This window comes from Festucalex cinctus, chromosome 4 (genome assembly GCF_051991245.1).
Source record: "Festucalex cinctus isolate MCC-2025b chromosome 4, RoL_Fcin_1.0, whole genome shotgun sequence".
Classification (NCBI taxonomy): Eukaryota; Metazoa; Chordata; class Actinopteri; order Syngnathiformes; family Syngnathidae; genus Festucalex; species Festucalex cinctus.
The window spans coordinates 25,363,793-25,376,536 of record NC_135414.1 but is presented as its reverse complement, the minus strand read 5'-3'; the positions used below and the strand labels follow the sequence as shown (position 1 = coordinate 25,376,536).

Sequence of the window (12,744 nt, the reverse complement as noted above, 5' to 3'; positions counted from 1 at the left end):
GCCCGACGGCGGCGGCAGGAAGTCCCACCAATCTTTAAGTCAAACAGGAAGACTGATGTTGACCACAACCTTATTTGGGCACATATTTCTCCTTACACTGTAGACATATTAGGAAACTAACCGCATATGGAACTATACATTGACAAATATGTACCACTAAAGCCAGCTCTCCCCTCAGAGAATGGCGTGCACTGCTTGGTGCAAATGTGCTGTCGCTGCTGTGTCAGCAGTAATCCACACCGCAGCGAGAACAAAAGCTGAGGAGGTGTCACTCCAAAGACATTTAATGAGGAGGAAAATCAATTACTCTCCCGTTAAACATGATCAACAACAAAGCCTGATTTGGCGTTTATCGTCATTCCGGAAATTAGTGCTCGCAATTAGTGTGGAATTCTATTACCTCCAGCAGCAAAGATGAACAGTTAATAGCTTGAAATTGGAGGAGAGCAAAATTTTAGCACATTTTATTGAATCATTTTCATTCATTTTCATTCTAATGTCTATTGCAAAGTAGAATTTGTAACTGTTATACTTTGTCAAAAGTGTTGTTGCTTTTTTACCTTTTCTTCTTTTGTGAATGTTAAAATGTATTTTATTTTTATTTTATTTATTTATTTATTTCACAAATAAGATTTGAACTCTTTATTCGCTTAACATCGAGAGGCGTAGAACAAACTTGACTAGATGAGAACAATAAGAATGCATTGGGAATCAAGAGATGCCAAAGCCCCCTTAGGCTGCCGAGATGCACAGAGGAACAGTGGTAATAATCCGACAATTAATAATAATCCGACAAACACACACTTCTCGGTTTGGCTTAAATCGACAGTGAATTGATCGGATTGGCTGTGGCTAGACAAGTGGGTAACAGGCCTGACATGGAATTATTTGATTGGATGTTGACCAGAAAAAGAGATTAAAGATTCTTGACATCACATAGCTTAAAACCAGTTGAAACGAGATGCCGATTACATCAGTTCAAAACATCAGTTCAAAACAGACACTTCACGGTCATGACCCGAACATGACCCTTGCAAGACCCAAACTTAACTCTGGCATGACCCAGTCATGAGAATTAGCATTTTAGTTTTTTAATTTCCTGTTACGTAATAATATTAAAGATGCAAGCATATGTGTTCAAATATCAGTTGCTTAAAGGCTTATAACACTGCAACATTGATGCTAGTTTTTTTAGCCCGTCTATGGCATTTTGGATTGTGCATTAGCATTAAGCTAATGGACTTTTGTCAAACAAAGTTGTATTGCTCTGTTTAAATAAATATAATTCTCTTTGTTTAGCTCAAAGTATAAAGTATACTTCAACTGCGAGTAACAATAAACAAACTATTATTATTATTATATTTTTATTTTTTTAGAATTTTTCACTATGTTGCTTGTTATTATGTTTACTGGCACCTTTTAGAGCTTGTAAGTCAATTTTTTGCTTGTAATTCAAGAAAAATTATTTTAAAAAAAATCAGCCAATTAAGTGACTGGAAATCTAAAGAAATCAGAGGAACAGACTATGGTTGCATGTATAAAAAAGCAAAAAAAAAAAAAAAAAACTCCTAGACTTCAACTGACTGATGAGCATCCAACTGTCACTGTTCACTTCATATTTCCATACAGAGCCAATTATTTCAACGCCATGCATCGCTCTCATCTTCAGCCATTTTTCCTTCATTACAATCCCTTTTTTAATCTTTTTTTTTTCTCCCTCACTTCAACTCCCTCCTTCAATCCCCCTCATGCTGTCCTCTTCGGATGCCTTGTGAAGTTGACGCCTCGTGCAAGACAGGTCCAAGGTTGGAATGCTGGCGCGCTATGAAAACTCATGAATAACATTAGATGGCTTTCATTACCAACACTAAATTATAAAGCACACAATCACCCTGCCTCGTGGTCTTTCCCTCAACAGTTCAATCTTTATGGCTATAAACAATTAGTAGTGTTCTGATTGCAAAACTTCATACAAAATTAGAAGGGCTCAGAGAAAATTAAACAAGTTGCTGAGGGGCGCTGAAAAAAAGCACAGGAATAACAAATGGGTTGGACATTAGGATTTGGCATTAATATGCAATTGCCTAAAAGTGTGCACTTAACTAGAGTACACATGGTTTTCTTTTTTAAGTTGATTCTATCAGATGCCTAATTAGGCCTACCTCAGCATGTCTCTCTGCGTGTGTGCTGCATGGTAATTAATTTCCCGAGAGTACCGACCGCAGCGCTGCGAGACTTACTTCTTTGCATGCGTGTGTTTTGGATTATTAATTTGTCTGGTCTTCTTTTCTGAACTGTCCGGTTGAGTGGATTTTTTCATTTGCAGGCCGAGTAGCTTGTGCGCCATGATACGACCACACAACAGACGTATGATACATGTTAATTAAAAACAAACGTAAGCTAACAAATATGTGTGGTGCCGTTACTTGCTTTTTAATTGCTTGAAAAATCAACATTTTTAGAGTTTAGACTGGAAATCGGACCATTCAGTGAAGTGAAGTCATTACAAAGCGTTGAAATTTGGAGGCTCAACTGTTCTGTGAAAGGATTCTGGATCTGGTCCCTGTTCACACGGAAGCAAAGCCAGCTTCGTTCCTGAAATAAATCTTGTACAGACAGAAATGTTTCAGGACATGCGAGTGTCCAAAAGAAGACGTTGAGGACGCTTAACAGATGTAATATATATGCCGAGTCTGGAGTGGCGCTGTAACGCTACCGCAGCGTAGAAGAAGAATCAGTGAAGAAGACGAACCACTGATGTTTTCGTTTTCGTTAAAAGGTGGGAAATACGTCAAGTGTCACAAAAAACGTCCCGAGTAGGACACCACATTACTGCGACTCATCGAAACCAGCCGTTTGGAGCCGCTAGCTACAAAAAAGGAGTTTGTTGGAAGTCAAAGTGGAAGCGGAAGCCTAAGGTATGTTGTTTTTGCTTGAAAGTGTAAGTTAATCACTACTTTCATGGTGTGAATTGTCATTCATTAAATCGTTTGTGTCTGGATATACTTATCTTGCTGTATATCCAAGTTTTCAAGCTATCTCAGCTTGCTAGCTGCTAACAAACAAATTGACACCCTGCCCTCCACCGCAAGGGGCGCACTTAAACGTGACGTCACACTGGAAGGGTCTATTCAGTAATATATACAGACCGGTGAGACGAACGCAGGAGAAGTGACAGTACCGGGTGATTCAAGTACAACAACGTCAGGCAAAACATTTTGCTGTAAAAGCATAAACAAGCTAAGGAGGTTGCGCAAAACCACGACAACGACACGGCTATCCACCAATGTTGTTGACAGACTGGCGGTTCGTGCGCAGTCACGCGAGAATTAGATTATCACTGGAGGAGTATCCCACATATAGTGTCCTCATTGGAATCTACGGTACGCTTTTTTCGAAATCTTTCCACTCTGGGGCACGTTTCCAAAAGTGATCGATTTCAAGCGCCGAAACTGCGCCGCCATGTGGGCGAACTGCTCAAACGGTAAGAAATTGTGCAGATACAGTGAAACGGGCTTTTGTGTGGACGGGGCCTAAGACAAAACAACCTGCCAAGAGGCACACAACCCACTAGACGGGTTGGCAGGATGGAGCTAATTTGTTTGAAAGCACTTTACACCATAATAATTTAGATGTCACCATATGTGCCCGCGCTATGAGATAAAGGCTTTCTATTCTCTGCTCTCCTATAACACACCATTATAATTCACTGACGTAAGATGCCAAACAGCTCAACGAGACAATTACCCAGAACAACTGCCACCTACCAAGTGAGTGAGGGTGTGAGGCTGTGTGTTTTCAGTGAAGAAAAAAGACGCCAGCTGTGTGGCATTGAGCGCAATCTTGTGGAGTTCTTAATGGCTGTTTGGAGGATGATTCACCAACACTTGAGGGATTTCACATGGGGTTGTGTTTTGTCATAACGTGAAGACAACCTAATGCAAACACGCACACGCATGCACCTAACCTTCAGAAAATCTGTTGTTTTTTTCTCCATGTTGAGCATTACATATTATACATATATTATACATATTCTGAGCATTACATTCCGTTTGTCTCTCTCTCTTTTTTTTTTTTTTTTAATAAAAAGGTATCTTAACACGATAACTTTTTATATGGCTCTAGGAGTAGTACAGCATTAGTTCAAACCACATTTTCAGAATTCATTCATTCATTCATTCATTCATTCATTCAGAATCCTAAACCTACATCTATGGACTTCGGTAGAGTAACTGCAATTATCAGAGGGGAAAAAATAAATAAAAATCCTTGTGTGGTTTAAATAGGGACCAACCAATCAATGAGCCCTAGTTTTAACATTCTTGGCTTATAACGATGATTCTGATTCAGAAATTCTTTAGCAAGTAACAGCAAAACATATTGTCAGAAGTCGGACATATTTCTTGTTTCTACATCACGTTATATTCCCTGTTCCGCTACAAGCTGTCAAACAGCAAGGATAATGGATTGTGTATGCCCTAAAGGTCACTTTATTGAATAAGCCTTTAATGAAAAAAAAATAAAAAATACTGTATGTGCGTGGCTTTATCACAACAGACTAAACTGCAACTATGCCCTCTAGAATAATAACACAACATCATCATTTGAAATGCAGAGGACAAACAATCAAGATGATAAATAGGCCTTTATGTAAGAAACAGAGTAGAACAATGTAAATATACATGCGCATGATGGACAGATGAGTGGGAGGAATACGGGGAGAGAAAGGCAGCGAAAGAGCGAGGGAAGCCAGAAGAAGCAGATGGGAGAATAAATGGAGACGAGGCAACGAGGGACGGGGGGGAAGGCGGAGAAGGGGAATAGTGCTAACTTGCATGATTTCCCTCCTCTCATCTTTTCCCGTAAGCTAGCCGACAGTGTGCATCTAAAGCGGCAATCTGTATGCTTCACGTAGCACTGCATCCGCACACTTTATCAGAGGGGGCGTCGGCAAGAAGGCGGTGAGGTGGGCAGAATATGGGATGCAAAGAACATGCTTAAGAAAGTAAATGAAATGCGGTAAATTGTATGCGCAAAATGCTGCATTATTATTGCTCTGCCTAGCTTTGCCACATGTGGCTCAAAAGAGCTGCTTTAATGTTGCCAGCAATTAAAAATCTTGAAAACGGGCCAATCTCTGTGGAGAAAGAAAAGGCGCTATAATATGCTATGCTACATATGTGTACAAAAAATAACAGACTTGGCTCTCCTAACATGAATTGTCGCAACAGGTCATGATGTGCTGCAACGCCTCAAACAAAACATGACAAGTTCAGAAAGCAACACTCCATACCGTACTTTGTTTAGCTGAGCAAAGAAAAGTGTCACACACATTTTTTATGTAGCAAATTTTCTCAAATTATTTTTGGATAAATCATCCCCTTCACCGTTCTGAAAGCATTTATCTATGAATGCTATGACTTAATCATTGGCTACAAATTCTACAATGCTAACCTTAGACTTATACTCGAGGCTCGAAATAATTGGTTTTACTTAGCAGAGCAGCTTGAGAATGAAATACTTCATTTAAGGAGCAACTTTCTAAAGTGATTTTGAGAAGTTTCTTGCACAGATTTCAAAAGCCAGTTCTGTTTTGCAAATACAAGTATAATTTTCTCTCCAGACACTTGTAAATTTTCCTGCTATTTCGCTGTTCAAAGTTGGATGTTACATTAATGTGACTTCTGGAATTGGACCAATCAAACTGAGAACCATTTTCTGCCTTTATTCCCGAGATGTTCCCTCATCATCACACTGATCAGTGTGATCACAGCTTACCATCCTTCTATGTGCGTGTAGGTGTGTGTCATTTCTTCATATACATCACTTATTACATTCAAGCCTTCGAGGCTTGTAATTAACTACAGCTTTGATACCCCATACTTCCACCTGCATGTACACGCACGCATGCGCACACAAAGTATCATTCTGTTAATGCAAGACAGTCACACAAATAATTGTGTACACACATCATGATGTCATGCTGTTAGGTTAATGATGGTTTAATAAAAGTGGAGCAAACACTTGTCTTCAATAAGGCCAATTCTTGCCTTCAGGTGTGCGCGTGTTATTTAAATGGTTCCTCTTTTTTTTTTTTTTGCCATAGTAAGTAACTTGAATGTCTTAAGCGATGTACGCACGTCACCGTAATTGAAACAAATTTAATCACAACCTTTCTTTACATGACCAAGTGAATGCAAGAGATGTCCGGGGACTCCCGGTTAAAGATGGCGGCGACGTCGGCAAGTCCTCAACACATCAAGGCTTCCACTAGTTGTTTTTTTTTCCTCTTCTTTTTTTTTTAACGCAATGGCTCCAACAACCAAAGCCTCGTAATGATGTGTAAGGTTATAGCGCCATCTCGAGGCCACAAGCTAACAAATGCAGGAAGTGACTGGAGGTAGACGTCTATAAATACTGCGCGAGGTAACAGCGAGCTACCATCAAAACTACTACAGCATTTGTTTTGTTTTTTTGTTTTTTTACGTTTGAAACACGTGGGTTACTATCATAGAAGATGGGTGTCCATTACCTCGCGAAGCAGCGATGGCACACATCTTTGGCTACTTTTGCTGACACACAGCTCGCCAGCGGCTCGGAAGAGATGAGCAACTTGCCCTTTTTGATTGCAGTCGTCGCCCGCAAGCCGTTACCTTTGCCCGGGCTCACGAACCGCTCCAACATGGGCGCCATTACGTTTGGAAGCCCGCTTGAGCGCGGCAGAGTGACGTATGTTTGTTTACGCAAGCACGCTACGTCATTACGCCATCGACGGGTAGTTTCATCCCAAACTGCATTTCGTTTCTCCCAAGTTGAGCAATCAGAGTTCAATCCATTTTATTCTTTCACCATAAATTGTATAATTGTTTACTTTCATGTATATTATTCCTATATAATTCAATCCATTCAAACGTTCTTTTACATCTCGAGAGCTCGCTAACAATAACAACGTTATTATTGTGAAACCCAAATCAGCAAAACATTGTTTGGGTTACAAAAAATATATATATATATTTTTGTGTCCCACACGGTCAACGTAATGTAGTGGTTTGACTTTAAACTCCAAGATCAACGTAGTTCCGAGGAAATGGGAGTGACACTTCACTGGAAACAACGCACGCTATTCCAGTAGACTTTCCCAAATGAGGAAGTCTCCTCGCAACAGACTGCGGCCATTCCCGCAACGTTATTCGAGTTGGATCCCAGCGTACATTTAGTCAACAATTGAAGTGTTCTGCTGAGACAGAGTCGAACTGGACTTCTCGGATTAAAAGGGAAGCAATTCCGTCTTTTTTTTCTCTTAAGGATGTTTGTCGTCCTCCTTACTGTTGTTGTAGGAAACATCGTCACTTCAGCAGCTCTCGCTGGTACGTCAACTAACATGCTGATTTAATTGTAACAGAATATTCATATTGTTACTGCCTCTTGTTGACAACGTAACATGTAGTTGGACTTTTAACCAGTACTGAACTGTCACGTGACTGCAACATGTACTGTGTGCATAAAGTAACATTTATGTTGATTGTTACATTTACTATACCGTTGCATGTAGACAACATGTAGATAGCCTGTAACATGTACTATCACATGTTGACACCCTTTATGTATATTATAAAATGTAAAGTAGCATGAATACATATTATGCATAGACTGTAGAATGTTCTCTCAAATGTCATATTTATGTATAAATAAATTATATACATGTGTTTAACTTTTGTCCAAAGACACCAGTGATAAAGAAAGCAAAAGTTTAGCAAGCTCAGATTCAAACCACCATCTTATCAGCCAAAACAGGAAATTCACTGATTATGCATAAACGTGATTGTGAATATTACAGTACAGTATGCAATAACTTCATTTGTCAATCTGCTGCAACAGGAGTGAATCTCGATTGTACCAACGACTTTGTGTCTAACATGTCCTGTCAGTTTGATGCTTCAAACTGCACAGACTACAATGTGACTTTGTCGAGCCTGGGCAGGTAAGTTCTGTTGGCGCTACCAAAAACACACAAAAACAACACCCAAAAATAATCATAATTTGCTAATGATAATTCATTTTATTTTGTTTCAGTGAGAAATACTGTCTTCCCATGCTGAAGTGTGCGAGCGGAAAATGCTGCTGCTCCATCCATAATATGATACTTATACTCCGGCAGAATCACACGGTGGTTGTCCGGAGAGGCGGCAAATATGTGGAGTCCAAAACCATAAGTGTGAAATACAGCTGTGAGTTCAATTCATCGCAAACCGTGAACATATCGTAAATCCTGTAATAATTGTACAAAGTTACAAGTAACACGTTAACGTTCCCAACTCTCAAAGTATAATGAGAATACTGTACACATATTTCTAAAGGACCTTATCTTTCAAACATTCATTTGGCATCATGCTATTTACGTTAGCATCTTGTTAGTCGGATTCATATTGATTTAACTGCATAGCTCATATTGTTTGGCCGAGTAGCCAGACACGTGCTACGTTCCTGCATGTTGAAGATTTAAGTATTTGACCCTCGTGAGGATAAGCGGTTTGGAAAATGGATGGATATTCATTCAACTGACTTTAGTCATACTTTTTCTTCCTTGATAATCTCTCTTATTTTTTCCTCCTCACTGTTCCTCTGCAGTCAAACCCCAAACCCCAACCATCGTCTCAGTAAATGAGACCAACAGGAATTTTCAAGTCATTTGGAGGACAAACATCAACAAACGCACTATAAGAGAAATGATAAGCACACAATTGACTTACCGCAAAAAAGGAGAAACGCAAGAGGTGAGGAAAAACTTCAGATTGTCCTTGAAGGGGAAACAAATAATAGTTTGATGTTTTCACTTGTGGCAGATGAGCGAATTAGTCCAAGCAGCACAAATGGAGGAGCGACTATGCTACTTGTGTCTTACCACTGATATACTTGGTGCGCACTTGGAGCCAAGTACAACTTATGTTGTCACAGTGCAGAACATCTGGGAAAGCCAGCCAAGTGACCGCAGCAAGGAGTACGAATTTACAACCCGTAAGTCTTGACCTGCTTTGGATAGCGTCAATGTCAAACCAAAGTGTTATTATTAAAAAAATAATAATAATAATAAAAATAAAAAAAATTCAATCTCACACATTTAGCACTGTATGGTGCATCTTTAATGCTCATTTCAATCTTTTTTTTTTATTATAAAAACCAGAACATTACAGACAATGTGTATTATTTAAAACTTACAAATTAAAACACAGACCTGAGCCAAAGCCCCAATATTGGAATTGCTAGGACCAAACTTAAACGAAATAGAGTAAAATTACAAAGAAAAACACTTGACAAAGAAATGGTAGGATTACATAAATAGAGTTGAGGAAACATTTTTTAAGGTTGTAAGAATATTTTAACAAGTAAATAGCTAATTAAGTCACAATTTTAATGGGTGGATGTCAAAATTCCAACAAACTTAAATGCCCATCAATCATACATTAAACAAATCAGATTTTTTTTTTTCTGTTGTAGATTATAAAATGAACCTAAAGTTGTTTTCAAAATTGGTTAAAAAAACAAAAACAAGATAGAAGAGTATTGAGATATTCAATAATGTCTTTCAAATCAGAAATAAGAGGCTAATCTTGAAGACTTCCCTTCTTACAAATTTAGTATTGAACAATAGTGTGCCGCCCCCTAGTGGGAGAAATTGGTATTACACCTCGAAACAACTACACTACAGCGTTATTTACTGGACACACGGAAAAAAAAAATCCACGAAATAGTTTAACAACGAACCCGGAACCCACGATGGAGGGGGGTTTACTATAAAATATTTGAATATTTGTGTATGACAAGTAATCACAATTAATTCAGTACTTTTTAACTTTAACAGCAGCGTCACGCAAGAGCGTCCTTCTGACCCTCATTGTGTGCCTCAGTCTGCTCGCCATCACCGTCACCAGTGCGGCATACGTCTGCTATGTGAAGTAAGTAAAAGCCTTTTACTTTTTTTGTCCGCAGATCTCGTGTGTGTGTGTGTGTGTGTGTTCACGGATGTTGTGTTTGGATTGTAGGTGCAGAGCAAAGTATTGGGACTCAGTCAGCAATCCAAATTCCAAACTTCTCCATATAAAACCCAGTAAGGCAGAGGTGAGATGGTTAAATTTTATTTTGAAGAGTCTAAAAGGTGCTGCAGATTTGTGTAATTTGTTTCCCTTTTTTTGTAGGTTTTGAAGCCTATGCCGCCCATCATCTCACCAATCTGTGTGGAGGCCCTCACCGCTGGTGACCTCAAACCATGGTTAGTGACAAAAATTTCAAATGTACTTGCTTGGGGACTCGATTTGACTTACTTGATTTTTGCTGCAGTAACTTGGGATTGGCTGGAAACCTGAAAGTTAACCAGAAGCAACCCCTTCGCTCCCTTCGTTTTACTGGATTTTGACTGATTTTGCAAGGTCCACAGAATATTCTGTTCTATTGCTATAAAAACATGGAACCTACGAAAAGAAAGATTAGAGTCTCTTTTTTTTTTTTTTTTTATTAGGACAAAAAGTATATTTGTATCTGTTTCCGTTTTGCAGCAATTAGCATTAGAATATAGCTAAGTTTCATCATTATTTACAAACCTGTTAAAAACACTGGGAAACATGTCCCTGGCTGAGCTCTGATACTTTGCTTCCACCTGCTGGCCGTTTTTTGTAATGACTACCGTTGCTTTAAGCAACCTCTTCATGTCAGAAGCTATATCAAAGCCTGCAGGACGAAGTATTAAAAAACGTATTTATACGTTTTTGGGTTTGAATGAGTTAAGAGGAACAGATATTTTTTCCGAATCTAAATACAGAACAAAACAAAAAGAACGATGTAATGGAACTCAAAGTGTCAGTTTGTGGAACAATCTGGATTATAAAAGTAAATCATCTGAGTCCATTTCTATTTTTTATATATATATATATTTTTTTTTTAATGCATAAAAGCTCAGTTACTGGCAAAAAAAATATATATACAACAAGGTCATGCTCTTGAATCCATCCATCCATCCATTTTCTTGACCGCTTATTCCTCACAAGGGTCGCGGGGGCTGCTGGCGCCTATCTCAGCTGGCTCTGGGCAGTAGGCGGGGGACACCCTGGACTGGTTGCCAACCAATCGCAGGGCACACAGAGACGAACAACCATCCACACTCACACGCACACCTAGGGACAATTCGGAGCGCCCAATTAACCTGCCATGCATGTCTTTGGTATGTGGGAGGAGACCGGAGTACCCGGAGAAGACCCACGCGGGCACGGGGAGAACATGCAAACTCCACCCAGGAAGGTCCGAGCCTGGACTCGAACCGGAGACCTCAGAACTGGGAAGCGGACGTGCTAACCACTCGACTACCGTGCCGCCCTTGCTCTTGAATCATTTTGTTTAAATGTTACCATGATGGCACATTGCGTTGATTATTATTGTTTTATTTTATTTTTTTATTTTTATTTTTTGATCAGGTGCGGATATCACAAGTTTCACTTCTCTCTGTCCCCTTTCATTTCTTTTTTTTTAAAGAATGAAATAAAAAATTTTAATTGGGGGAAAAAAATGTTTGAATTGACAGTGTAACTGGACATTCTGTTCCAGGTCAAAGGGCTCCCTAATCAACAGCAGCACCGAGAGTCTCCTTCAAAGCAGCGGAATCAGCAGCGGCCCGCCTTCTCTCAGTTACCCGTGTACAGAGGCCGCAGACATCATCGCGGGTGTCCAAGATGCGCTCAGCAAAGCGTTCAAGAACATCATCCCATCATTGGCTTCAACCAACCACCTTTCGAAAGAATCCAGCACACCCACCGGCGTCTTGTCCACTCTCCCCGGTCCCTGCAATAACGAGCAACGTTCAGAATTGGAAAATGCAATAACATACTCCTTCATCAGGCCGAGTTGTCCAGTTCAGGTAACGGCCGACGCTTTAAAGAGTCGTGCTCAACCTGAACTGACGTGCCAAAGTGAATACCAGGACACGGGCGTCAGGTCGACCTGCGACGACACGCCAGGCTTGACTTGCGACGAAAACCCGTTCCCGACCTTGGTGTCTTCCTACATGCTGACTGCCACGTCTCAGAAGCGATCGAACAGAGACTCCGGGAGGTTTTCAAACGGTGAAAACTCCGACGCGTCCCTCAGCTGCAGCAACGCAAGCTTGTCTGGAGATGTTGAATGTAGACTGGAAGCAGGATATGAGCGCTGTCGAGAGAAGGTGGAGGATGCCGCCAAGGAAGGGGGAGGGCCAATCTGCGTCCCTGCAAGATTTCAAGGCAGTTTTCCAGTGGATGATAACTACCAAACCTTTCGGGGTTTAAAGGAGCTCTCTGAGGGTCAATCTGAAGAGGAGAAAAGTGTCAACAAGGTTTTGGGAAATGACTCAGAAGATGCCACTAAAGGCTGCTTCAATGCACACTCAAATCACAATTTTCTGGTTGATGACAGCTACCAAGCATTTCAAGGTTTAAGGGAGTTCTCCGATAGTCAGGTTGGACAGCAGAACAGCGGCAACAAAGAAGACTTGAAGAAGACTTTCGAAAATCCCTTTGAGGGTGTTGCTATGGGTGATACCAGCACCAATGCAAAATCAAACCCCAGCTTTTCCGTTGATGATAACTACCATGCATTTCATGATATACGGGGACGTCCTGATAATCAGACTGGAGAGAAAAGTGTTGAAAAAGAGAACCAGGTGAAAGACGTAGAACATTCATTCAAAAGTTACTCTTCTGATCTTGCAAATCTACAAAGCAG

General features: G+C 40.2%; 2 protein-coding genes across 2 annotated transcripts in view; one reads left to right on the top strand and one right to left on the bottom strand.

Annotated features, from left to right (window-relative positions):
- smyd3 (SET and MYND domain containing 3) overlaps positions 1 to 6,739 on the bottom strand; it is a 49,673-nt gene extending 42,934 nt beyond the window's left edge. The window contains exon 1 of the mRNA XM_077519873.1: positions 6,533 to 6,739. Coding sequence (XP_077375999.1) covers positions 6,533 to 6,693 — 161 coding nt within the window. The 5' untranslated portion in view covers positions 6,694 to 6,739. The remainder of the gene's footprint in view (positions 1 to 6,532) is intronic.
- The window catches only part of LOC144017895 (uncharacterized), a 7,949-nt gene continuing 1,421 nt past the window's right edge, over positions 6,217 to 12,744 (top strand). Inside the window, exons 1-9 of the mRNA XM_077519869.1 lie at positions 6,217 to 7,367; positions 7,879 to 7,981; positions 8,074 to 8,228; positions 8,629 to 8,774; positions 8,844 to 9,015; positions 9,860 to 9,953; positions 10,041 to 10,116; positions 10,194 to 10,267; positions 11,593 to 12,744. The exon at positions 11,593 to 12,744 is cut by the window's right edge and continues 1,421 nt beyond it. Of these exons, the coding sequence (XP_077375995.1) occupies positions 7,307 to 7,367; positions 7,879 to 7,981; positions 8,074 to 8,228; positions 8,629 to 8,774; positions 8,844 to 9,015; positions 9,860 to 9,953; positions 10,041 to 10,116; positions 10,194 to 10,267; positions 11,593 to 12,744 (2,033 nt within the window). The 5' untranslated portion in view covers positions 6,217 to 7,306. The remainder of the gene's footprint in view (positions 7,368 to 7,878; positions 7,982 to 8,073; positions 8,229 to 8,628; positions 8,775 to 8,843; positions 9,016 to 9,859; positions 9,954 to 10,040; positions 10,117 to 10,193; positions 10,268 to 11,592) is intronic.